Source organism: Rattus norvegicus, chromosome 9, assembly GCF_036323735.1.
Source record: "Rattus norvegicus strain BN/NHsdMcwi chromosome 9, GRCr8, whole genome shotgun sequence".
Taxonomy (NCBI): domain Eukaryota; kingdom Metazoa; phylum Chordata; class Mammalia; order Rodentia; family Muridae; genus Rattus; species Rattus norvegicus.
In genome coordinates, this window is record NC_086027.1 from 103,500,542 (window position 1) to 103,527,823 (window position 27,282).

The window sequence follows — 27,282 nt, forward strand, 5'->3', positions numbered from 1 at the left end:
TTGAACGCCCATGCTGAATAATCACTTTATGATATATTGTACTGGAAGCCTTCATTAGACTCCTAAACACAGACAGAATTAGCAGACACAATTTATTTTCCTTATAATTATTTGAAAATATCTGAATCCATGTTAAATCAGAGAGGTAATACACAAGTACTTGACTTAAATTGTTGTCTAATTTTGATTAAGATGTTAAGACACTTAAAGTCCATGGGTTTCCTGGTCACTCGTTTTTAACATATTTAAATGTATCTTTTGTTCACAGTAAGAACTTAACAGAAAGACAAGTCTTATGGTTAGAACACATACCACAACAGAAAAAAAAAATCTATTCAACCATATACATATCACCTTGGTGGTTTTAACTTCGGGTTTCATTGATTAAAAATAAAGTTTTATAGTTTCAGTCCACACTTTGTGGAATTACTGCTGCCATTGAAAGTATCAGACATAAAAGTAGTATTCTTCCTTCTGTCCATCATGGTGTCACCAATATATATATATAATTTAGAAATGTCCTTACTTTCATAGTAAGCACACAATTAATGTTTCTCAATGTAGAGCAATCCTGACTTATCTTTACCACTTAAAGTTCCAAGCATTTTTAGTCTGTGTTTTAGTCAAAAATACTGTTGGGATTTGATTAGAAAGATGGCTATGTTGTTCTTTGGTCAATATACTATATACAAGGAAGCCCTAAACTTTTGGTTCTGTGAAGAAGTGTACAAGATTGACCTGTGTGTAGTGTACCTTAAGGCTCATGTAGTACACATTCAAATTCCCCATGAACAACCTATATTTAATATTTGTCATAAAATCATCTAACCTTTCCTTAGTTTCATACTCCTCCTGCCAATTATATTTTTCTTATTTTCTCTCCCCAAATCTGTCCCTCTGTCCTTCCCTCATCTTGGTACCTGTTTTCATCATTGGCTTTTGAACAACCCTCAAAAACAAAGCCAAAATTTTCTAAACTCTGCAAGCCATTTGATATCCTCATGATGTTATAAACGATGCATCACAGTCAAGTGCTATGCTCTGCTAATTTACTAGAAATACCTTCAGGCGATATCTAAAAGGTGTTATGGAATATGTAAGTGTCTATGCTTATGCAAGGATCCAATCCTGAAAACATCCCCTTGCATATATGCAAATATTCTTAAATTTGAGAGAAATCAAATCAATTTGCTATCCCAATACCAATGATTACCATATGATAATTCATTCTCAGCCCGAATCAATTGTATTTCCTTTAAGTGAATTGAGTTATTGGCTCAAACATCTTCATGACCTCCACATTTTCTCCTACAATTGTTTTGATGAATGTCTTCCCAGAGCATCTACAAAATAAAGGTTAATCTTCGTAGGGCTTTTTGCTCTGTATTTCTAGTCCTGCCATCTTTTATTGGTCTTAAGAGGTCTCATTAATCAACATACTCTTGCATGGACACACACTAAAACCACTCTTCCTGTCCATGGATATTGACAAAGACTGCATCATTCTGCTTGTTGTCCCTTTTTTCTTTATCAGCTGTTCTTCACAATTCAACTCAGACATAGCCCCCTTAAATACACCTGTCCTCTTTCTCTACTTTATCTGTGCTGTGTCCTGTGAGTACTGTTTTACACAACAACTTACATATGATTACTTCATGAGATTCTGCCCTTGCCCTAGATTCTGATCTCTTTGAAAGTAGAGATTTATTTCTGTCAATAAATCTACTTCTGCATAACTTTTCATGCTTTGGCAGAAACTTATTTAAAAATCCAAAGCTAATATGTACTGAAAATTTTTGTTTGAATTTGGATCAAAACTTTTAAATATAGTATCCATGTATAATAGGTGAATCTTTTAGCTTTAAATAAAAACCAAAACCATATTTTTAAAGCTATGAAAGAACTAGTAAACTGGGCATTTGGTAGTACTTTGTGTCCAAGAAGAAATTTTGTGCCATGGTGAATCATGCTGTCAAGCTCAGTTTTCTTTGTTCTTCTCAACTCTGACCTAAAATTCAAACTTGCTTCCTCTAGTCACCCTTATTGAAGGGCTCTTTTATAAACCACTTTAATAGTGTTGTCTTTCCATTTATATATGCTTATTTCTAGCATTCTGATTCTACTCCTTTGTGTTAACAGCAATTACAAATATAATAAAAAAATTAAACCCAAATTCCAAGGAACTACATGGATTTTTCTTGGGATATTTCAAAAGGTCATGTAAGTAATTAGTATCACATAATTTTTCTTCAGCATCTACTTCTAAATTTGCAACTTTTTTCATGTAATCTTCATCATGAACCAAAAGAAAAGTAACCCCAAGTTCACATGATATCTCTTGGCCCTGGAAAACATTGGTATTCTTGGTTCTTCTACTTCATAATTTTTTCTCTACATGTGGAACAACAGTCATGTCCAGTGATTTCTTAATTCCTTTTCATACACTGTAACAATTCTTTTCTGCTCAAACAGAATGGAATCTATATAACTAAAAGTGTCAAATATGAATAATTTTATGGTTCTTAGAAGACATTATTAACTTGATTTTGGGAAAATTCTATCTATTTACATATCTGAATGTGTTTTCCTGAGATATGAATAATAGTGAATCTTTTACTACATATATTAATTTTTAAAATCACTACTAATATATGTGTATGTAATCTTTGTTTTTAGAAATTATTAAGCATGTTTTAAATAGTGTTCGTATTTTCCATTTTCATTACTATTTCTTGTTGAAAATCATTTTCTCTTAGGACTGACATAATTACAAAGATTAACCATTTCATACCACACAGCAATGCACAGTAGACTTCTTTTTGACCAATGTTAAAATGTAAAATGGTTGGTCATAATAAAATTAAATTCTGATTCACACATAAAGCACAAATTTTATAATTAAACTCAGTAGATAAAACCTGAGATAATTATTTTGAAGCTGTACAATTCCATTGAGCAAAAAGATTATGAAAATTATATTAAGCCAAAAATAATGTGTGTGTGTGTGCACGCGCGCACGCGCGTGTGTGTGTGTGTGTGTGTGTGTGTGTGTAAAAATTGTGTGAGACACCATCATCTCTAAAATGCAAGTTGTTGCTAGAATTTATACATATCCTTGTCATTTTCTGGGGCCACCTCTGGGTTGCACACTTCGCTCTTTCCTATTTGCCATTAAGAGAGGTGTGCACATGCGTGAAAGAATTAAAGAGATTCTTTGCAATTACAAGGAAATTTTGTTCTGTATTTCCTACATAGCAGTCTATTTTTTCTCTATAAACAGTAGCATGCAGTGAAGGAAGGGCAATAGTGTGATTTGAAATTGTCATACATTATCCACCAGTGGAAAATCAAAACTTGTGAATCATCCCCCTTCTTAGAAAGAAAGATCATCGTTACCATGCTTCTTCAGATTACCCAGGACACATATCCCTTTAGCCATTTAAATCTACACTTACACGTTCATATTCTATTGATTCGTCTCCACTGAAGCATCATTCATGTCTCCTCTCAGATAACATTCTTCATTTCTTTTTCAGTCTCACTCAGATTTGCATTTCAGGGTCAACTTTATACACGTTTGATAAACTTGGCTAACGTGTCTGCGGTTTATATTGGACAATAAGAATACACATGTAGTCACTGAGCTTCCCTTTGCCATCATTGTTGGGCACGGTTCTTGCAGTTTAATTATATACATGGGGTGGAGAGAGAGCTCAAGGGATAAGAACACAACTGGATGCTCATTCAGGAGGCACATGCTTGATTCTCAGCTCTCCTGGGGCCGCTCACAGCGCACTGAAACCCAAGTCTGTGGTATCTGAAGCCCTCTTCTGGCCTTCAAGGACACTACAGGCAGAGGTGCATAAATACAAATGCAGGCAAAACACACATAGACCTAAAAGAACTATAATAACTTTGTAAAAATGATATATATCTATATACTACTTTCACATTCATCTTTATACTTGACTTTAGAACTCATCACTCTTTTGGTGAATATTATGGAGGATAATATACAATACCGAGACCCTCTCTGACTAATTTTGAAACTCGGTATTGTATAAATTGTATGTAAACCGATTTAGTCCAAGCTAAATTTGATCAGGTTTACTTTTATCCTAGTGATCTACTCGATCCTCTAGTATGATTCAGTGTACCCGTCTTACTACCAAATCCTCAATACCCAGGTCAGAGAAACTAGATCTGATGAGATGTTCCAGCTTGGGAACAGTATGCTGTGAGTCAGTCTCAAGAACCACACGAAAACAGTAATACACACATGCTAACTCAGCAGTCTGGCTCTGGTTCTGAGACTGCACATGGGTAACAAGCCTCCAGTTGTTCCTGGAGCTCTGAACTACAATTTAAGGTCAAGCGTTTTGTTACATCTTCAAGCTGGTTTTTGTTTTTTTGTTTGTTTGTTTGTTTTTTTAAAGTGAACTCTGCCTTACTGTGCCATTGGGTAGGTAACATCAGAAAGAGTGTCATGGCATGAGGTGTGGGCAGGGGCTACTAAAGAAAAGTGAGTAAATAAAAAGAAAGTGACTTAGGGTAAAGATAAGAAAAAGGTAGATTGGATAAAGAAAGGTAGTAAGGAATAAATTCGCAAAAAGTGGAAATCTATACTTATCACTCAGAACCTACAGAAAGCGTGTGTCAGCATGCAGTTAGCAATTGTTTTTGTGTTCACATCAGTTGTTTTTAAATTTAGAAAATTTTAAATCACTTTAAGGCTTTATTTATTAAGTTCAATTCACTACTCAAATTATTATTTGAACATATTGTTTGAACAGAAATGTTTAAATGTATTATTTAAATTCAGATCTCTTATTTACTAGGAAATTTTTATGAAAACCCCAAAATAACTTCCATCGCTCACTTTATCTTTCTGAATGTAGGAAACACATGGTTGGAAAGTGAAAAGAAGGAATTGAAAGTGTACTATAAATATATGGCAAAGGTTAATTTCTAACCCTATTTTACATAGAGTAAAATATAAACAATTAGTTTTGCTGTAAACTCTAGATTGACAAAATTGTAAAACATTTATTTACATACATAAAGATTGGGAGGGAGGGTTAAACAGCATTTTTGTCTTTGGGAAGGGAAGATAATTTTATAATTCTCTGTTTCCTGTGACTAGTCAAGTTATAGCATTCTTCATAGAGATAAATAATACCACACTAATCTCAGGCTCTGACATGGAAACTCAAGTCCAGGAAGGCTGAAAACTGATTTGAGTATGAAACACATATCTATAACCTGAACACTTAAGTCCAGGAAGACGCAGGACCAACAGGTCAAGGGTTTCCTCAGCTCCAGAACATGTCTAAGGCCAGCCTAGCTAACCAAGAGCTTGTCTCATGAAGACACAAAATAAAAATGAAAAGACTAGGCACTTTATTCAGTATCATCAAGATTAAACTTGGATCACACAATAGGAGTCATTGTATCTACCTATAATATCTTAAAAATTGGATAATACAAGCTTTGAAACAACTATATATTTTAACCTAATGAGAGGCTTCTGTTGTCATAAACATTTGTGTGGTGCGGAAATTACATTTAGCTGAATTAGATTTGGCTATAAAACACTGAAATCTACATCCGAGTTCATATGGAGTAGCTAAAAATATGTTCCACTGCTATACTTTAAGCATAGCAGGAACCACGCTATTTGGATTCTGTTAGTGTACAGCACTTTGAAAAAGCAAATGACTTTCAGTAGTATGAGTAATTCTGTAGCTGAATGTATGTCTGCTGTGTTCTGGTTGGTTTGACCTAGGTCGTTTGATGGCACTCTGTTAATATAGAGCGTTATTATTTGATACCTTAGGGTATCGAAAGGCTGATGATCCAGCTCCTCTTCTAAACTGATCCTGTAGTATCTCATAGACGAGGTAAAATTCTGAGGTTGTATAGCCATATTGAGTAATAGAATTACACCTTATTTCTCTAGAACATTTTATAAGCCTTTCTTTGTCCTTTGAAACAATAGAAAAGAGATGCGAGAACACACTTCGAATTTGCCATGTGTTTTCAGAGATTATGTTTTGGTGATTACCCCTGACCTTACCCAGTCTCAGTCTCCTGGAAAATGGAACGTGGACTCTCCATTCTGTAATGAGATCTGCTTTTGACTGAACCACATACCAAGTATTATTTTGTGACTAAGAAGCATTGTGTTATACCTGCTATATTAGTGTTTTTGCTAAAATAAACTAGTGTTTTCCTGTCTAACAGATTCTTCTGAATGGCTACAAGAATAATATAAAATTGATGGGTTCTAGTCAATGTAATTTTAAGAAATGTCAAGAATGGTTTAAAACAAAATTTTAAACATAATTTCTAGTCACATAAACTTTATTAATACTTTAAATATTAAAAGAAAAATATTTCAATATTTTAAAATCTCGGTGTTAGATATCCCTTATTTCTGTTTGCACAAAGTTCTACTATTGATGTTAGCACTCTAGGTAACCTTACCAAACCCAATGTTTGTGATGTTTCTTTTATTAGATAATAAAAAAGCTATAAAGGATCAAATTAAGCCTCACTGTACTTGACAGTATTAGAGCCACAAATGCTTCTTGAACAACAGAAGTACTTATCCTCAAGAGGAAAAGAAAACATTAGAGATGAAATCATACTAAGAACTGAATTCTTTTGTATAGGTCACGGCAAGTACCTACAATACAGAACATCATAGACAGCAAGCCTAGCTTACAGTAGTTTTAATAAAGTGAGCAGAATCTCTATGAATCTTTCAGGAGTCTGTTTCGAGAAGTAAAGCTGAAACAATATTTCATCTCACTCTTTCAGTTGCTTTTATCAACAAGGACGGGGAATGTAGATTCAGCACATAACTGGTATATCAGTGTCTGATTCAAATAATTAGTTCTTCCTACTGCTCAAAATGACAGAATAGATGTTGCCACAGGGCCTTTATTCCTTCATTGAACATCTCTCTCAGATGAGCTGTCAGGCCGAGATATTTCCAAATTGTAGCAGAGACTGACTTCTTTTTTGCCCTAATCAAGATTTCTTTGCTGAAATGTAAGATGTGTTTACTAAGGCATCATAGACCAAGTATCATGAGTTTTGCTCATGAAGGAATATTAATCAGAGTGCACTGAACAGTTTTGTTAGATTTGTGGGTTTATATATATTTATTACTTATTTTCTCCTTCCTTTCACTGTAAACATACATGATTATGAAACTTCTAGTATAGGGATAGGTTGAACATTCAGTTGCTCCATAAGAATGAAAGGTTATTGGGTCAAGAACCTCTGGCTAGACTTGTCACAAACTTTAGGGGAGAACTTACAGATATTTTCCTACTAAATGGACATAGTATTAAACAGAATCTTAATGAATTATTGTTGTACCCATAGATTCCTAGATACATACATTTCTCAGCCCTCATCTCACACACTTATATGTGTAGTAGTGTGTGATTAAATACGGTAACCCACAACTGGCCAAGGACATGAGAGTAAGAGACTTGAGAAGGCTCAATCCATTAGGGAGCACAGGTAACATACCACCCTACCATCTATCATGGACCATTGTGGATGAAGGAGTATACTGTAAAATCCAGAGGAGGTGGGTGAGTATGGTGACACTTTATCTTCTGTGTTCAGGAAGGAAGCCGAATACATGGATTTATTATGCATGCAGGAGCATGCAAAAGACTTGTGTGAGCTCAAGACAGAAGTAATTCATCTCAGAGAAAAGCTACACTCACAGTCCCGTAGCAGTAAGGTTGTTGACATTTGCTAAGTGCTAAGAGAGGCAAAGGCAGTTTTCTCTAAGAGTGTAGTCACTGACATCAGACAAGCTTTAGAATAAGGACACACATCAATATTTGTCTTATATTAGTCCTAAAGAATAAAAAGAGACGTGCAACGTTGTGTGGGTCTGGGAAGAGATTGGGAGTGCTAGATATGACCAAAACACAGAGGAAAACTCTCAAACAACTAATGAAAATGGCACTCAGAAGAACATCAAAGTCTGTCATTAATTTTTAATTTATTTTTCTACTCTCATGTTTTACTTTTTATACCTCAAACATCATGTAATGGTTTGATCATAGGTTCCTTTTGTCCAAAATTTATCTGAAATTACCATTAAAGCAATGGATTAATTAATTGTAGAGATCAGTACTGTGAGTTCTGTTTTCAGAAAAATAAAATTATGTGCTCTGATGCATTCTATTGCTGATCAGAAAATTTGTGGAGATATTCAGATAGTCAGCTCACAATAAAGACACATATACCATTTACTTTCCCCTTTTTACCACTCCGGCAGAAAACTACTTGAAGCAGAATATTACTCTATGCTATACGCTATAATGCATAGCTAAGGAAGATGTCAATTGATTTCTTAATACAAATGTAAAGATTTATCTTTAAAATGTGCTATTATTTTTAAAGTCAGGGTCAAGCTAAACCTGATACTTAGGCAAATTCAATATTAAGAATTCACTAAATTAACTAGTGTCCTATGCAAGCAAAGTAGACATAATTCACCTCTCTCTCAACAAACTTATTACCCACTAGGGATACCTGGAAACAAGTTAAGAAATTGGAACCACAGGCTGGCCTATTCAAAGAAACCACTCAACTAACTTTGGGCAGCTCAGCAGGTATACAAGGCATCAACATGTGGGCCATTTGTCTGAAACAGTCTAAAAATCCTACCCATCTCAATATAGACAGGGAAGTCTGTTATTGAAGAGTGAAATTTTCAATAAACTTTAAACAAATAATTTTCTGGACATTTAAGGAAAAGAATGTCACTATTGAAGAAGACCCCAGAAGATGGAAAGATCTCCCATGCACATGGATTGGCAGGATTAATATAGTAAAAATGGCCATTTTACCAAAAGCGATCTACAGATTCAATGCAATCCCCATCAAAATACCAATCCAATTCTTCAAAGAGTTAGACAGAACAATTTGCAAATTCATCTGGAATAACAAAAAACCCAGGATAGCTAAAGCTATCCTCAACAATGAAAGGACTTCAGGGGGAATCACTATCCCTGAACTCAAGCAGTATTACAGAGCAATAGTGATAAAAACTGCATGGTATTGGTACAGAGACAGACAGATAGACCAATGGAATAGAATTGAAGACCCAGAAATGAACCCACACACATATGGTAACTTGATTTTTGACAAAGGAGCCAAAACCATCCAATGGAAAAAAGATAGCATTTTCAGCAAATGGTGCTGGTTCAACTGGAGGTCAACATGTAGAAGAATGCAGATCGATCCATGCTTATCACCCTGTACAAAGCTTAAGTCCAAGTGGATCAAGGACCTCCACATCAAAGCAGACACACTCAAACTAATAGAAGAAAAACTAGGGAAGCATCTGGAACACATGGGCACTGGAAAAAATTTCCTGAACAAAACACCAATGGCTTACGCTCTAAGATCAAGAATTGTCAAATGGGATCTCATAAAACTGCAAAGCTTCTGTAAGGCAAAGGACACTGTGGTTAGGACAAAACGGCAACCAACAGATTGGGAAAAGATCTTTACCAATCCTACAACAGATAGAGGCCTTATATCCAAAATATACAAAGAACTCAAGAAGTTAGACCACAGGGAAACAAATAACCCTATTAAAAAATGGGGCTCAGAGCTAAACAAAGAATTCACAGCTGAGGAATGCCGAATGGCAGAGAAACACCTAAAGAAATGTTCAAAATCTTTAGTCATAAGGGAAATGCAAATCAAAACAACCCTGAGATTTCACCTCACACCAGTGAGAATGGCTAAGATCAAAAACTCAGGGGACAACAGATGCTGGCGAGGATGTGGAGAAAGAGGAATACTCCTCCATTGTTGGTGGGATTGCAAACTGGTACAACCATTCTGGAAATCAGTCTGGAGGATCCTCAGAAAATTGGACATTGAACTGCCTGAGGATCCAGCTATACCTCTCTTGGGCATATACCCAAAAGATGCCCCAACATATAAAAAAGACACGTGCTCCACTATGTTCATTGCAGCCTTATTTATAATAGCCAGTAGCTGGAAAGAACCCAGATGCCCTTCAACAGAGGAATGGATACAGAAAATGTGGTACATCTACACAATGAAATATTACTCAGCTATCAAAAACAACGACTTTATGAAATTCGTAGGCAAATGGCTGGAACTGGAAAATATCATCCTGAGTGAGCTAACCTAAACACAGAAAGACATACATGGTATGCACTCACTGATAAGTGGCTATTAGCCCCAATGCTTGAATTACCCTAAATGCCTAGAACAAATGAAACTCAAGACAGATGATCAAAATGTGAATGGTTCACTCCTTCTTTAAAAGGGGAACAAGAATACCCTTGGCAGGGAATAGAGAGGCAAAGATTAAAACAGAGACTGAAGGAACACCCATTCAGAGTCTGCCCCACATGTGGCCCATGCATATACAGCCACCCAATTAGACAAGATGGATGAAGCAAAGAAGTGCAGACCGACAGGAGCCGGATGTAGATCGCTCCTGAGAGACACAGCCAGAATACAGCAAATACAGAGGCGAATACCAGCAGCAAACCACTGAACTGAGAATAGGACCCCCGTTGAAGGAATCAGAGAAAGAACTGGAAGAGCTTGAAGGGGCTCGAGACCCCATATGTACAACAATGCCAAGCAACCAGAGCTTCCAGGGACTAAGCCACTACCTAAAGAATATACATGGACTGACCCTGGACTCTGACCTCATAGGTAGCAATGAATATCCTAGTAAGAGCACCAGTGGAAGGGGAAGCCCTGGGTCCTACTAAGACTGAACCCCCAGTGAACTAGACTGTTGGGGGGAGGGGGACAATGGGGGGAGGGTGGGGAGGGGAACACCGATAAGAAAGGGGAGGGGGGAGGGGGATGTTTGCCCGGAAACTGGGAAAGGGAGTAACACTCGAAATGTATATAAGAAATACTCAAGTTAATAATAAAAAAAATAAAATAAAATAAAATTAAAAAAAAAGAATGTCACTATTGTCTAATGACACTACAACAAAGGTCCAGAGGGATTTGTGGAATGCCCCTGAATCATAATATACAGAGAGGACAATAACTCAGCAGCAGGAAGTCAGAGAGGTGTATAAGACATTATCAAATGATTGTTCTTGTTCAAGAAACAAATGAGAATTTACTATTCCAAGGATTATGACCAGAATCAGGATATCTAAGAGTAATCATAATGTATCTGTTAAAAAGTAAAAGAAATATACTAAGTGAAAGATAGAAATGCAAAATGTAAACAAATTTAAAAGTGTAGAAAAGTTCCTTCTTTTCCATTAAGATTGTCATTATCTCAATCTCTGCCTGTGTGCCATGCTGTGTATTTTAAATTCTCATGCCCATATCTCTCACTTATCAAGCACACATCAGTGTCTTTGGGGTGAATTCAATTTACTTTCACGTTCTATGGGAAAATATGATTACATTTGGTCATTTACCTTCTGACATAATTCCTTATTTTCATTTTCCTAGGTATTTCAAATAAAATCAAAGCAGAACTAGTGTGGCAACTAGAAGAGCCTACTTCTTCAGCCATAGGGGCAGACACAAGAGCAGGGCACTAGTTTGAATGAATTCTCATTCTTACTGTGCAGGATACAGCATGATATACCCACTGGTTACTGTCTTTATTCACAAGTGATAACGATTTTTTCTTCTCATCTATTAGTCTTTCTTTTCTTTTCTTTATTCTTATTCAGAATAATGGATTTTAACTGATATATGATTGTGAGCAAAACCAGCTGGTATTTTATGGTAAACAATTGCTAATGTTTTCCTTATTGTATCATTTAATAAATTACTACTTTCCTTCCCCAAGTACTGAGATCAGGTTCCAAATATGTCCCTTCAAATATTCTGTAGAGTATAACAAATGGCTTCCCTGTAAATTCCTAACACAATAAAGACCAAAAGGAATGAACTGAACTGCTATTAAATTAACTGCCCTCTTCATCCAATGCAGATATTTCCAAAATGAGGACTTTTAAAACTGTTTCTAGAATAGTCGTGTAATTTTTTTCCCTTGGGAAATCAGAAAAATCTTAATGTTTTCATAGTATACCCTGAATTCGAGTGCACTGACTTCTATTCTTTAAATTAATAAAAATGTGCACAACAGGAGAGGAAGTCAATAAGATGCTTCTTTTATTTCCTTTTAAAATATGTCTTATTTTCTAAGTAATACAAATAAAGCTTTATCATTATTAAATTCCTACTAAATACTAAGTAAGTCTAACTTGACAAAGAATAGAAATGTTTCTAAAGGACTAAAGCTAAGGGTATTGACCAACTTAAATACCCAAGGAGCAGTCAATTATTTGTATGTTGAAAGGCTGTTTAAAACCCTTGTTCAATGTTAACTTAATATATAGGTGACTTGTACCTCCCAATAGAATTGCCCCAGTTTTATTATCATCTTTAAAAATTCTGTCACCTTAAGGGAATATTAAAACAGAGATGAGAGCAACTTAGAAAAATAAATCAGCTATGAAAAGACTTCAAATATTCACATATATATTAGCCTTTTTTCTGCAGACTAGCTCTAGGCCAAAGAACACTAAATTTATGTAAATTCAACTTTATAAAATTATTTCATAACTTACATTTTACAAATTTATACTATAATACTGTGAGAAACTATAATACTGTGAGTTTGAAAATGTTTTCATGAGAAGGAAGAGTCAGTCAACAGAATTCTTCATATTTTTTGTGAAAAAGAGCAAGTTGCAATAAAGACAAGAGATACCAGTTCTGTGATCTTTTGCCCTAGAAAGGCGTCTATGTATATAGAGCTTCTCCCTTATACTCTTAAAGCTCCTAACCCAAAACATCCAGGAAATCCAGGACTCAATGAGAAGATCAAACCTAAGGATAATAGGTATAGAAGAGAGAGAAGACTCCCAACTTTAAGGGCCAGTAAATATCTTCAACAAAATTATAGAAAACTTCCCTAACCCAAAGAGATGCCCACAAACATACAAGAAGCCTACAGAACTCCAAATAGATTGGACCAGAAAAGAAATTCCTTCTATCACATAATAGTCAAAACACCAAATGCACAAAACAAAGAAAGAATATTAAAAGCAGTAAGAAAAAAGGGTCAAGTAACGTATGAAGGCAGACCTATCAGAATTACACCAGAAGATTGTGAAAGCCAGAAGACCCTGGCAGATGTCCTACAGACCCTAGGAGAACACAAATGCCAGCCCAGGCTACTATATTCAGCAATTAACATAGATGGGGAAACCAAGATATTCCATGACAAAGCCAAATTTGCATAATATCTAGTTGTGAATAAAGGCATAGATTTGCTTGACATGGGGTTTTGTTAGTCAATGGCTTTTATAAAGAGAATTATCAGACCAAGTTGTATAGCTTTCTGTAATTTTAGGTTGTGCATATGTCTGTAATTGAATACAATATATATATATATATATATATATATAAACACACATTCACACACACACACACACACACACAGACTATTTCTCTTCTCTTGTCTTTGATTGTCTCTCAGAGGTTGTAGGACCATTTGCTATGGACACCCCATATTTAGAACACAAGATTCGAAAGATTTGGCTGTATGTACCATGAAAGCCTCCTTCTTGGAGTCTAGCTTTTATTGTACCAGAATTTACTATGCAAGCTGCCAAAGAGGTATGAGTAGCCCTGCCCATAGGCACCACAATAATGACCAGGGTATCACTATATCCCAAAAGGTGCAGTAGTGATATTCATATGTTGATGGTAACCAATGATTTTCTAATTGAACTTATGGCCCATCAACAGTAGGAAAATCAAGCCTTATACTAGACACTAGAAAACCACCTGGAGCTATCAAAGTCATGGATCTTAAGAGAGAACCTACTAGCACCACCTTGCGAGAGCAGCAGAATTCCTTACTGTACTCGAAAGCCTATCTGTTTATCCACAGAAAAGTGCAGCTCCCATCCTTCATCAAAGAGGTCCACCTGGAGTTTTCCGTATCACAGATGCAGATTTGGATATAATAGAGACCAACAAATTCTGGGTAGCCCAGCCCCAATGACTACACCTACCATATTGCTCTTGCCTCTAAGGCTCAATAAACCTAAAGAAGAGGGAGGTGAAAGAATATAAAGGTCAGTCAGAAGAGAAAAGGGATGGTTGTGATTTTGTCTCCTAGAAATGGCAGGGATGTTAGCCCCAACAATGCAGCTAACTAGGTAAGACCTGAACACGGACAGTATTATTCAACATGGTAACATGGAAAGTAGAAATCTCACTGGGTCTCCCCCTTAGAAAAAGGCTACAGGCGACTTAGGACTGCTGAGAAAATTGGGCTCACAGAGATAAGGTCCCTAATTGGTTATCCAATGCAAAGGGTTCAGTCCTGACAACACACACATTCAAGCAACACAGTCCCACTCACGAGGTAGTATTTATATATTTAAGCCTATATGTCTGACAATATTAACAAGAGGCCATTGATTTGAGACGGAGGGGGAGGCATGGAAAGAGGTGTTTAGAGTGAATGTTGCCGGGTTTAGAGGGAACAAAGGGAAGATAGAGGTAACATTATTATATTTTCATTACAAAATAATAAAGTCAGCATGGTAGCACATGTCTTTAACCCCAGTACTTGAGAGGCAAAGGCACACAGATTTCTGAGTCCAAGGGTAACCTGGCTTACAAAATGAGTCCATGTCAGCCAATGGTACACAGAGAAACCCTGTCTTGAAATACAGCAACAACAACTAAAACAGCAGCAGCAAAAGAAGCTTCAAAAAATGAATAGAATAAAATGGAAATTAGCGAAAACTAAGATGTATGGATGGATATACGTACATACACATATTAATATTTGTTTAGAGGCAGAGACAAACATACAGAGACAGATTTGAATAGCAGTAGTGTTTCAGATGCTGGAATTAAGGTGGAGCCTATTGTCAGAATAAGGGAGTGAGCCTGCAACTAGAGAGACCAGTTAAGGACCAGGTCCTAAATGGTCTTGGGGGTGACGGCAGAGGGATGTGCCTGGCAAAGGAAAGAAGAAGCTACTGGTTGATGTCCACCAGTGGTAGTCCACATTGTGTCTGGGGTCTCGTTTGGCTCTTTCATGAGCTGACTGTGGAGTCTATACCAAATCTTTCAATTTGGATTTATCTATTGTTTATAGAAATTACTGACGTGTTGACAGTGAAACAGTGACGTGCAGACAGTGAAAGCCATGGCCACTTTATGGTAACTGTAATCTTTCCCATTGTCGTTTGCTATGAAAAAGAATTTGAAGCTTAAATAACAATATGTGGGTTTTATTTACAATAATAATAATAGTAATAATAATAATAATAATAATAATAATAATAATAATAATAAAAACATCAGTAAGAATGAGCAGCAAAGCCAGGAAAGAAAGCGACCTCCATGAATTGATATAAATGTAATCAATACTGATGACAGGCATTTATCACATAGAAAACAGTCTTCTTATCAGCATCCAAAATAGGCTAAGTCTGCCAGCTTAGTTACTATGCAATCCATATGCTCAGACTCCCTCAATAAGAGAGGCCTGTTTGGAGCAACTGTCAGGATTAATCACCATTGAAATCTACCTCTTGATATCACCTGCTGACCCCTGTACTGACTTATTTTTGCTGCCCTGTGACCTTACAAGTATGAGAAAGTTTGAAATCCTTATGTATTCTTCACAATGGTATTTCACCAAGAAATTGGTGTTTAAAGCTCTCTGTGGTCACTGTCTTCACGCTATGTATCCATTCTTCACATATTAACTCTACTGTTTCATTCATTCACCATTTTCCCGAAAGATATAAGACATAAGAAAAACTCTACAGGTACTAGAAATAGACATTAAAAATTGCTTAATGTCCTTAGACATGATCTGTTGCTTACTTCTTTAAGTTAATAAAACATGTCAGATACCAAATGAGCATGGTCAGTTATGTGAGAAAACTAAACTTGTGAACATATAATTACAATAGAACAAATAAGGAGTAATAAAGCCAATTTGATCCAGGGGAGTAGATACGAACTCACAGACTTAGCACCCTTGCAGCTGCGAAGTGATTAATAATGAATAGTAAAGTTTATTTATGTCCGTGACCACACTACACAGTTATCATCAGTCAACAAATTAAGTTGCTCAAAACTAAATGGTAGGTTATTTCTCAGTCGCAGGCGAAATGAGCCAACTAAAGCCCGATTAAATTATAGAGTTAGAGTATAGTAAAGGCAAGGTTATTGGGAAGCTGCAACAATGGGCAGGGTCAGTTCACTGGCCCTGTAGACCAAGACCAGGAAAGTTGCCTTCAGGAAAGATGTCAGAGTTAGGGGAAAGAGAAGAGAAAGAGAGAACGGGACCTGAGAGATGAGGGAGACAGAGAGAGAGAGAGAAAGAGAGAGAGAGAGAGAGAGAGAGAGAGACAGAGACAGAGACAGAGACAGAGAGACAGAGACAGAGAGAGGCAGAGACAGAGACAAACAAAGAGAGGGAGGGAGAGCAAGAGAGACAGAGAAGGAGGGAGAGAGAAGAGGGGGAGTGGAAGGGGCGAGGAGGGGAAGAGAGGAGAGAGGAAAGAGGAGAAGGGGAGAGAGAAAGAGAGAAAAATGTTGGATTACATAAGGAAGAGCCTCTATGGAAGGGGAGTAGAGCCCCTTGGCTGGAAAGTTCAGGTTTGAGGGCCTGGTAAGCCAGGTAGGGACCGAAGGATGTTGCTAGGACCTGGAGGCCAGGTCTGCTTTGATATGTAAAACATGTACCTCAGTCCCTAATCTGAGATCTGAAACCAAACATTAAAGATTAAAAGAAGTATGAGGAATTATTGACTGTCTCTGTAAGTACTAATGTAATTAACTTATTCTTGCCCATATCTTTAAAATCTTTTATGAAGTGTGACAAGGTATTCGACTTCTTTCAATGATACAGTAATGAAATTTCTAATCCAAAATTACGAGCTGTTTGGATACCCCACCGTAAAGGAGATCCCACATGAACAGTAGCTTTCCCAATAAGTCTTAATGCTGATATGAAATCTGAGCACTTCTTACAGAATTCTAGGTAAAATGATGTTGAAGAACACGTAGTCTGAAAGAGCAGCAGGACGCTCACCTTATGACAAAGTTGTGGCTGTCGATCTCCTTTCCACATCCACTGTCTAGTAGAATGCCGGAATTTCCAACAACAGCACAGGTCTTAAACCTGCGGTTTTTCATTGGTGAAACTTCAGGCAGGAGGCTATGCAGATCGTGGGAAATATTTAGTGTCCGGCGTCTGTCCAGCACATAGTGTATGACATCACCAGGCTTGAAACTGCTCTTGACCACCGACACGTCACGTTCTGCGTCTAGGAAACGGAGAATATTCTTCCTGTATTTGAAATACAAGCAAAGCTTTAGATTAGGGGGCCGAGTATCTAAGAACCTGCCTCCTTATTTGCACCACAATGCGTGCTTTACAAACTGGCGACTACTGCTCTTAAACTGTCAGCTGGCACATCAACCAGGTAAACGCTATGGAAAATATATTCGTGTTAAATCCTGTGTGAGGAATTTAGAATATTTCATGAATATACATAGTATATACATCTACTGCTAAAGTGAGGAAGTCACTCCATTTGTGAAAGTAAACCTAAACATATTTCACTAGGTAAAATACTGCTCATAGGAACAGCATTGGTACCAATCCTTGCCTAGCATTCTCAGTTTTCTACAGTCATTGCCTTTATTAATAGTACAACGAGATGAGTAGTAACCTGAATTACTTTGAATTAGACCATTGACAGAAATATTAATTTTTTTATTGCAAATCCTTCCCAAAATACGTTTATCCAAATGGTACATTAAAAATGTCTGAAGTGGGTTGGGGATTTAGCTCAGTGGTAGAGCGCTTGCCTAGGAAGCGCAAGGCCCTGGGTTCAGTCCCCAGCTCCGGAAAAAAAAAAAAAAAAAAAAGAACCAAAAAAAATGTCTGAAGTTTTCGTTCATGCTTACAAGTCCAAGATGTAAGGTGGATTCGGTCTGAGAAGACCTGGTCAGACAGAGCATCCGTTGTATATATGAGAGATAGTTAATGATTCTTAGAGTCCTTTCTCACCGTCTTCTTTGTCTTTAGACATTCACTGTCACTGTTGTTGCTGTTTGGGTTGTTTGTTTGTGTTTGCCTGTGGGCCCCGAGTTTAGAATGTTTCCACATTTTTAAACAAGTCTAGTTGTTCATGTTGTTGGGTTGATTTCTTTAAATTGGAGGCAAAAGCTCCTGTGTATGACCGTGTGAGGGGAACGAAATTCGAACTGATCATTGCATTTTATACCCATCTTTTTAAAAATTTAACCCTTCCTGTATCTATTGTGCAGATTAATCATAGGATATAAGATGCTAAGCTGATACAACTGTGTGCATATTCTAAATAGATGACAGACTACGAGAAAATTGTCATAGCTGGCTGGAGGTCAGGGGAAATGTGGCCTTAGAGAAAATGCACCTGATAATGTGGTTTGTCTTTTAAACGTCGGAAGCTTAATATTGTACACAATAAACTGACTGGTCGTGGAAAAGTGGTTTAAGGGTGTTTAACTGTTGCTTTTCTAAGGTGCTAAAATAGGAGAATCGGACATGAACTCGCTGGGTGGTAGGCAGTGAGAAAAGCAATCTGTGTCCTGACAGGCTTGTGATTCACACTGTGAGGTTATGCAATTTGTAGCTATCGTCTCTCCATGCACCCTGCTTGGTAAGAAAGGTGAGTCTGAATTATAGCTGTCCAAAGAAAAGTGATAAATTACCTTCCCAGGTATATTGAGAGATTTAAATGATCCAAAGGGGCACCTGTGATTGAATTATGGAATGGAGGGTTGATTTAATGCAGTTTTAAAACACTATAAAGAAGCCCGCGTTCATGAGAAATCTTTGGAAAGATTCATTCTTTCGTGTTTATAATGAACATCAGGGAAATACACCAGGATCTAGTAGCGTTTGAGAGAATGATATTGACAAAATCTTAGGAGGTTGCCAGAAGAGTCTAAGATTATTCAATTCCACAGCTAGGAACATACAGCAAGAAGAAGCAATGTGAAAAAAAAAAAGACAAATACACATGGCAGAGGTTGGAAAGCAAATGTTATTTACCAGGGTGCTCTTAAGTCAAGCTTCCAGCCTCACGGGGAGAAAAAGTCAGTGCCTGATAGTAGTATGTTGGATAAAAGAGACATCTTTTCCTTTTGTGCTAATATGGTGTATGCTATATGACTCTGAGTAAGTTCCATTACTAAGAACAAAACATCGCAAGGATCTAGTTATTCTCCACCAATAGTGACATCTACTATCAAGATGGTACCATAGTCTTCCATACTCATTAATTAACTACCGTTTAATTACCTGGGTGGGGGAGGGGAAGTGAGACGAGCTTGACACCTATATCTTAACACAGCTTTCTGTTTGCGCGAATATGACAAGGTTGTCTTGAAGATAAAAAGCTGCAAGGATGTGGTTAGATCATCAAAGAGGGTGACGTTACCGTTTCCCTTTGAACAAAACTGAAATAGGCTGACATAGATGCATTTAGAGATTGGACTCAAAAGCAGTAGCATGTTTGAGAGGAGTAGATCAGAGCCGCAGGTATTAAAGGAGGTTCTGTAGCTTAGAAATCCAAAAGGGAAACTCCCTTTCACGCCATCAGAATGTTACATTTGCTCGCCTGTGAACTGACAAGTGGGACTTTCCTACAGAGATGTCTTTTCTAGGTAACAGAAACTTAGAAGCAAAATCATTTCAAAATGTGATGTACAAGTAAGCAGTCCATACTTTACACACCCTTAGGGGGAAAGTCTGAGCGCTACTTAGAACATTAAACAGACTGGTAAATGAGTAGGCTCACTAACCTTTGGAGAAAATAGTAGTCAAGGAGATAAACAGTTATTAAGTCCATATGCCAATGCTATGAATCCTTCTAATTCCAGGTTATGGGGTTAGTAGCAATTTATTTTTACAAAGCATCATTAAAAAAATAAAGTACCTTTTAAAGCAATGAAAATCCAAATATTATAGACTAATTAAAACTAAAAATAAAAAAGCATTTAAATAATTTCTAAAACATTTTTAATGTAGAATGGGCGGTTTTAAATTGGGAACTGAAAAGAAAGAGACTTTGGAGTATTTTAAATGATTTTTGAATGTTTTGATCCTTATGCTTAAAAAACATTTTATTCTCAGTTTAGGGCTGAAATTTACACATGAAAATTTATTGAAAGTAAGGTTGTTGATGGGGAAGGTGATGATAATTATTATGAATGAACAATACTGTGACTTTAGAAGCACAAGCACTTTTGAAACCAGTAAGGAATGGTTAGATTCTTCTCACTTTAGAAGGCTATAATAATTTTATTATCTTATGTATGCAATGGAACATAAGAAATTCTATGAATCTCCTGAACAGTCATCACTTAATCGATAAAAGTATGGAGGGAGAAAAATGTTACATAAATGTAATTATCTAAATGCCACAGGAAAACACTCTTCTTCTTAGAGTAAATTGAGAAACTTTTAGGTTTCATCAGAAAGACATGAATGGTTTACTTTAAAACACAGTAAGAATTTAACATTGTTTCAAAGCAGAGTCAGCAAAATTGCTTGGGAAATAAAGCAAATCCCAGCTGAAACTTCCGAGCTCACAGAGTCAAAGTTCACCAAAAGTGTATTTAGTATTTAAGCTGTAACTTTCCAAGCTTTCTCGATATGTGGCCAAGCCACTAACAGATATTTAAAGTCAGGGTTTGTGTCTGATAATAAAAATAAATAAATGAATAAAAGACACGAGATTTCTTAGATCTTCAACTGTCATTTCATCACTCCAGTTTAGACCTTCTTGCCTTCTTAGTGAAGCCAACACTAATTTACAGCTGCTGCTTTAAAATTAATGGCAAACGCAGAAGTTTGAGTGTTTCGTTTTCAATGAGACTGAAAATATTAGTCACGAAACCGTTTTGTTTTTTGTTTTTTAAACAGACAAAGTTCACTCAAACCAAAAGGGTTGTGAACTGTTAAACTGACAGGAAAGATTCTATCCAGACTTTGCTCAACTGAATCTTCAGCCTGAACTTCCCTTTCAATACCAAACATTGGTCGCAACAGCAGCTGCAGGGGCTTAGAGGCTTAATTTACTACTTACTGCTTTCATTTGTGAAATGTTAAATAAAGCTAACCCCCATCACAGGCCACCCTTCCTGGATATTTTGTACCAACGATCTGTGTTGTAGCAACCGAAATTTCACTGATTGTGCACTTGTCTGTCTCACCAGAAGCACTGAGTGGCACATTGGACAGCAGAAACACATTAAAAGCTGAAAGTCAAATTAGGTTCTATGTACAAACATATGTATCATAATGTAAGTCGTTTACAGCTTATTAGAGAGAGGAGAGAATCAGTGTGTCTAAATTTCATGGTATAAATAAAAGTATCATACTGATTGACGATGACACAGTTCACTGAAAGGAAAGGGAAAGAACTTAGAAATTCCCAAATGCTTTACTGTGCCTATGAAAGGAAAGAAAATACCTACATAACTTTTTTCCTAAATGAGATTTTTTATTATTACATAGTAATTCAGGACTTAGAAAAAGGTTATGGGAAAGATATTTTAGTTTGAAAAAGAGAAATCCTAAACATTCACATCACATGAAAACTAAAATGATATCAAAATATATGAAGAATATTTTTTTAACTTTACTATTTCACACTTGGCTATGAATTTGGTAGGATTGGATGACAAAAATTTGTACTTTTATCTTTAAGGCAAAAACATATCATGCACTTCATAAAGAAGCAAGCTATGTTTAGTACTAAAATATAATCTTCAACAACTTGCTCTATCAAAAGACAGGCTTAATAAAGCACTGGGTGGGAATGTTTGGTCCTGCTGAATAAGCCTCTTCAGCTACGAATAACATTACTGTCCTTTACAGTAGGTAGAAGACGGTGCAAAGTTGCTTTGCCATTTTCCATGAAAGAAATCTATAAATGGAACGGTATGCTCTTTTTTAAAGATGAAACATGTATAAATGGGCACTCTTATTTAATTATCCAGTTTTACACGTTTAAGAAATATTACACTAAGAATTAAAATAGTTTACTAATTATTGGCTAGACTGTGTGGAAGAGAAAAAAAAGCTGCCTTCGTATGTTTCGACACCCTTATTTGGCATCGTATTTTCTTAGGGTTTTGTTAATACATGAAAGCTGAGAAACTAAAGAACCAAAATACGGGAGCTAGGTTGAGCCAGATGGTAGACGGAAGCTGACAGCGTTCACAGATTTAGTCACAAGTGACGAAGCTTAAATGTGTCATCTCTAAAGAAAATAATATTAACAAGATCTTCCCAGCAGCACAACGAAGCCTTGAGAACAAGGTAATGACTTTGATCGTGGATACGCTTGGGAAGAGCTTTAACTTTTTCAACGTGGTGGCTACTTCAAATTACAACGGACTCAAACCGCCTGAGACAATGCTCTTCACCTTGCAATGGCTTCCCAACTCACCAGCTGATGTGTTCATGAAAGCTGCAGACCAAACAGCAGACGGGCTGAAGCGCACAGCAAACCTCACAGCTAAAAATAGAACGAAGTAACCTATCCACACGACTATCACATATGCTAATGTAAATTAACAAATCATTTACTAGGAATACCACCAGGACATTATAAATATAATGGTAATTTAAAAATAAACAAGGTCTTCAAGTGGGATTCAACTGTTTAAAACAAAGAAACAAACAAACAAAAAAAATCAATTACAAGCCACGGCCCCAATCAAAAGGTTCAAAGTAGAATTTTGTAAAGCTTGAACATGATCCAGCCACCCCCTCGCACTCAGGCTCGCTAACCACAGACTTGTAAAACCTGAGCCGAACAACAAGATATTTTCATATCCTCAATCTTTTATTACAGGTGTCAAACTGATTCATCCTCAAGAGTCCCTGCTGCCAGAGGCAATTGTAATTTTTATGAACTGTTTGCACATCGCACAATAATGAACTTACAAATTATTCTTTCCTTGCAAATGACAACTTTGTATACATTATTCAATATTTGTTCACTGTAGCGTTGTTTACCTCTTTGCCAGTTAAGAGGAACCATGCAAACATAGCCAGGACTAACATTCCGTTGGTATGAACAGCTCTTAGCTGGAAAAGCTCACCTTCAGAACGACAACCGCGGCCTTCATTAGCTTTGTACAAGTTGCATCAGAGGAAGCACTGAAGTGAGTTTATATTTACATGGGATTCCTTATTGTAAAGTAAAGTGTAAGTTTAATGTCCCACGAGTACACACATCATTTGTATTTGGAAAGATATTAGGAATGCATGGACTGATATTAATTATGAAGGTGTACTATTCGAGAAATACGCTTTTTACATTTTCGCATACACAAAGCGTTTTAAGGTTGGCTGGACGGGCTAATCAAACTATTATAATTTTGTTTTATATACGCTTTACATCATCCATGCAGCCTCACCTTAAGTGACTCCCTTCTTGCCTGACCACAGTTTCTTTTAAGTCATGACTGTAAATAACATCTTTTCTATCAAGCACTTTTTTTCCTCTTTCATCAACTCCTGAGATTTAATGTTATGCCTGCCTATCATCTCATTCCTAATAATTTGTTCATGGCTAAGGTATTTTAGATTTAAATGAAAAGCTGGATGTGGGAGCCAGAGAGAGAGAGAGAGAGAGAGAGAGAGGATATAGGAATCGTGTGAGGCCAAAAATATCAGAGAAGTAAATGAGACACTCACTTTTTAATCAGTCAGATACCATTACAAAATTTCTATGTTAATATCACATCTATGAATATTTAGTATTTTGTAAACACTAAAAAAAGCAATGATTTTATACATAAGGGACATGCTCCCCCAAACTTCTCAAGTTCTGAATTACAAAAATACTCTAATTTAAGCACACTAACCAAATCAGTGATGGAGTGAAAGTATAAGAAAAATAAGATTCTTTCTCCCTCCATGTTAGGGAATGGATAGCCCATTTTCTTATTAATTTTAGAACTGAAACAGCAGAACTCACTGGGTTTATTTCAATAATTCATTTTAGCTTAAAATGTCTGTCTGCCTAAAAACAAGACAGAACTATGGCAAGTTTATTTTCTGACTTTCTCTTCACTTCTTCACATAAGCTTACACCGCCATAACCATTTAATAAATCAAATCAATCTACATGTAAAACACAATAGGAGTCGAGGAACCTCTGTTCTATGTAGCCGAGTGTCAGATCACATTGGAGTCTCAATAAGGGAAAGGAAGAAAATGATTCCTGAGACGAATGTTTATTCTATGCCATACCATAAAATCGTGTCAAAGGTTAGTATTTAACTCAGTACTTTGCTCTATTGATAATGGGCTAGTATATTAAAAATTCCATCATCCTTGAAAAAGTGACTGTTCAATGACTTTGGTTTTTTTTTTATGGTTCTACATTTTTCCACGAGGGACATTAAATATAGCTGATTCACTTTTCCATTAAATATTTACATGTAAGCCATAAATCAAGTGTTCGGTATAAGTTTGCCAAACCCAACTTCGTTAAGGACATGATGTGACGGTTTTTGACTTATTGACGAAACTCACCTTATCTCCAGGACTAAAGAAGAATTGATTTTCCAGCCTTGTACGGAATGTTGGAAGATGGTGGAACCAGCCTTCCGAGTGATTTTATCAGAGTTGTTGACAAGTGATCTGCTCAAGCATAATTCACCATCTCTGAAAAGACAGATAGGCCAGCTGTGTGAAAATCAGAAGCATTTTGCTTAAGTGGCATCATGAACACAATTATATTTACATTATGGATTAAACGTGGGATATTATTTTCATAAGTTAGTAGAAAAAAGAAGCAAGTCTCTCTAGGAGTCATGTGACTGACATCAAAGCAAACCTCCAACCTCCCTCCCCCTTCTTGAAAAGTAATCTTTCATATAAGACAGACCTCCTGATATTTAAGAAAATATAACTCTCATCAAAGTTATAATACCAGTTACTCCCACTGCTACTTAGACAACCAGAGGCAGGATGTTTGGCCAGTTACTTCTTCTACAAGCCTGTAACTTTTGCTGCCATGATTAATTTTGTTTCAAAGAAGACATAGAAAAAGAACTGGAAATATACTTTGCTGAGGACTACTAAGAAAATGTTGTGTATATCAGATCTGCTTATGTGCTTGATTTCATGCTCCATTTGCATTGTGTTCTTGGGCACTACTTCCCTAGGTCACTGTGGGCTTCACAAACAGCAAAAGCATTATTTAATATGCAGTGACCATGATGGTTATGGGCTTTTCCTGTATAACAAAGTAACTTGGAAAGCATTGTTGAAGTGCCAATTAAAAAGGAACTAGCTTCTAATGTTGCTAAAGATGAGATTCCCAGGAAACAGAGAAGAAAATTCTTTCAGTTCATATGTCCGTTGCCTTTGTATTGGAGTAAAAGCAACTGACTCTTACAGTCAGTCATCTTTAATATACCTTTATATATATATATATATACCATCTTTAATATGGCCAGTACAGCATGTGAACCTGTAATGTTAGGAGTTTGGTCCACGTTATGTTGGAGAGAAACATCTATAGTTGTCATTTATATAATGAGGGCCTGTAGCGCTAAGCAGGTCACTATCGACTAGATGTCTGCCTTTGTGATTTACAGTTAAAAAATGATTCAAATAATTAGTAGAAAGCAATCAACTATGACAGAGGAAGAAAAAGTTTAGTCTTTTCAATATTTGTACTGGTTTTAATTATTCCATTTGAATAGCATTGCTAAAAAGTAACATGGTTGTTCAAGCATCACCACATGTGAATGTGTGTGTATTACCTAGAATATTCTCTCTACTAATAGAAACTTTGCCTTTTAACAGGTGCTGCTTCTAAAACTGGAAGCGTATTGCTGGGTACTTGTTTTGCATTATTTTTAATACGTAATTTTAATTTGCAGCACCTCCCTGTGCGACTTATGAAATCATATGAAACCACTCCCTGTGAAATTTGAAACTCTGTAAAAATTAATATTTTGCACAGTTCTACTGATGAAAATTACACATTTGCGTGTCTGTGCAAGGCTAATAATAGTCATTTTACAGAGGGCATTCAGGATGTTAGGAAACAGTACAATTCACTATGCAGTGACACAGTTATCAATCTTCACATTACACTCCTGATGACAATAATTGCATATGAGTAAGAATGTGAATGTGCCCGGAAGTTAACCTTCAGATTTTAGTGTACACCTTTAAGCAGGTATAAATTATCATCATTTTTATGGGAAGAGGCAAAGATCTTTCCAATCATCACTCCATCGATGACTGCCAATATCATTTTTTTCTACCATAGGTGGCTAAGGTTAGAATAATAATTATGAGACCTCGTATATTTTTATAGAAGTAAAACTATTCATGCCATTGAATTTTTTAAATTTATATCGTATTGTGGCACTTAATTACGGGTATAATTTCTACCTGTACAATGATTTTTATGATGATAGGCTTAGTCTTAGAGGACCTTAACCATACAAACACATATTCTGAGAACACTACTTCCTCACAGAGCAGCTTCTATTAAATTGGTGGCTGGCCATAGGCCAGGCTTTTATCTTTGGAAAGAACCTTGAATGAAAGTGGGTACCAGTAGTCAGACTTCTCTTTTACACTCAAAGGGATCATCTGACCCTATAAAGCCTACTTTATTTTTGTTCCCGCAAACATAAACAGCTCCCAAAAGATATTTTTTTGCCCACGATCTTGGTTTTACTCTGTCTGGAGAAAGATTCCCTTCTCATGAATTCAAGACATGAAGAATATTGCCACCCACTGCTTGCTTCTCATGCTAGTTTGTACAATGACCTCCAAACAGCTGCACTGAAAACATTATTTTCTTTTTGCACAGAGATTTCTACAAACCCTTCGACATGCTACTTTTAAAGGGAAGAAACAAAAGGCATCAAAGATATCACTCGGCACTAAAGAAAGTGAATTTACAGTATTCCTGATCGTGTGGTGTTGTGAAAATTCAACAAAGACGACCATGCATACGATGCCACTCTCAGGAATACCTGTGTCTGTTAATATCTACCAAATCGTTCCTTATTGTTTTTTCTTTGGTATGAGTTTCTAGCCTTTGCAACAATGTATTTTGTCAGGTCTGATATATATGACAAAGGTGATTAAATACATTTTTGGATATTAGGTATCAGTGT

At 36.4% G+C, this 27,282-nt stretch overlaps 1 protein-coding gene across 1 annotated transcript in view; it reads right to left on the reverse strand.

Moving 5' to 3' along the window:
* Positions 1-27,282, reverse strand: part of St8sia4 (ST8 alpha-N-acetyl-neuraminide alpha-2,8-sialyltransferase 4) — a 94,530-nt gene that overhangs the window by 63,063 nt on the left and 4,185 nt on the right. Inside the window, exons 2-3 of the mRNA NM_053914.2 lie at positions 24,668-24,799; positions 17,150-17,407 (exon numbers count right to left, since the gene is read on the reverse strand). Coding sequence (NP_446366.2) covers positions 17,150-17,407; positions 24,668-24,799 — 390 coding nt within the window. The remainder of the gene's footprint in view (positions 1-17,149; positions 17,408-24,667; positions 24,800-27,282) is intronic.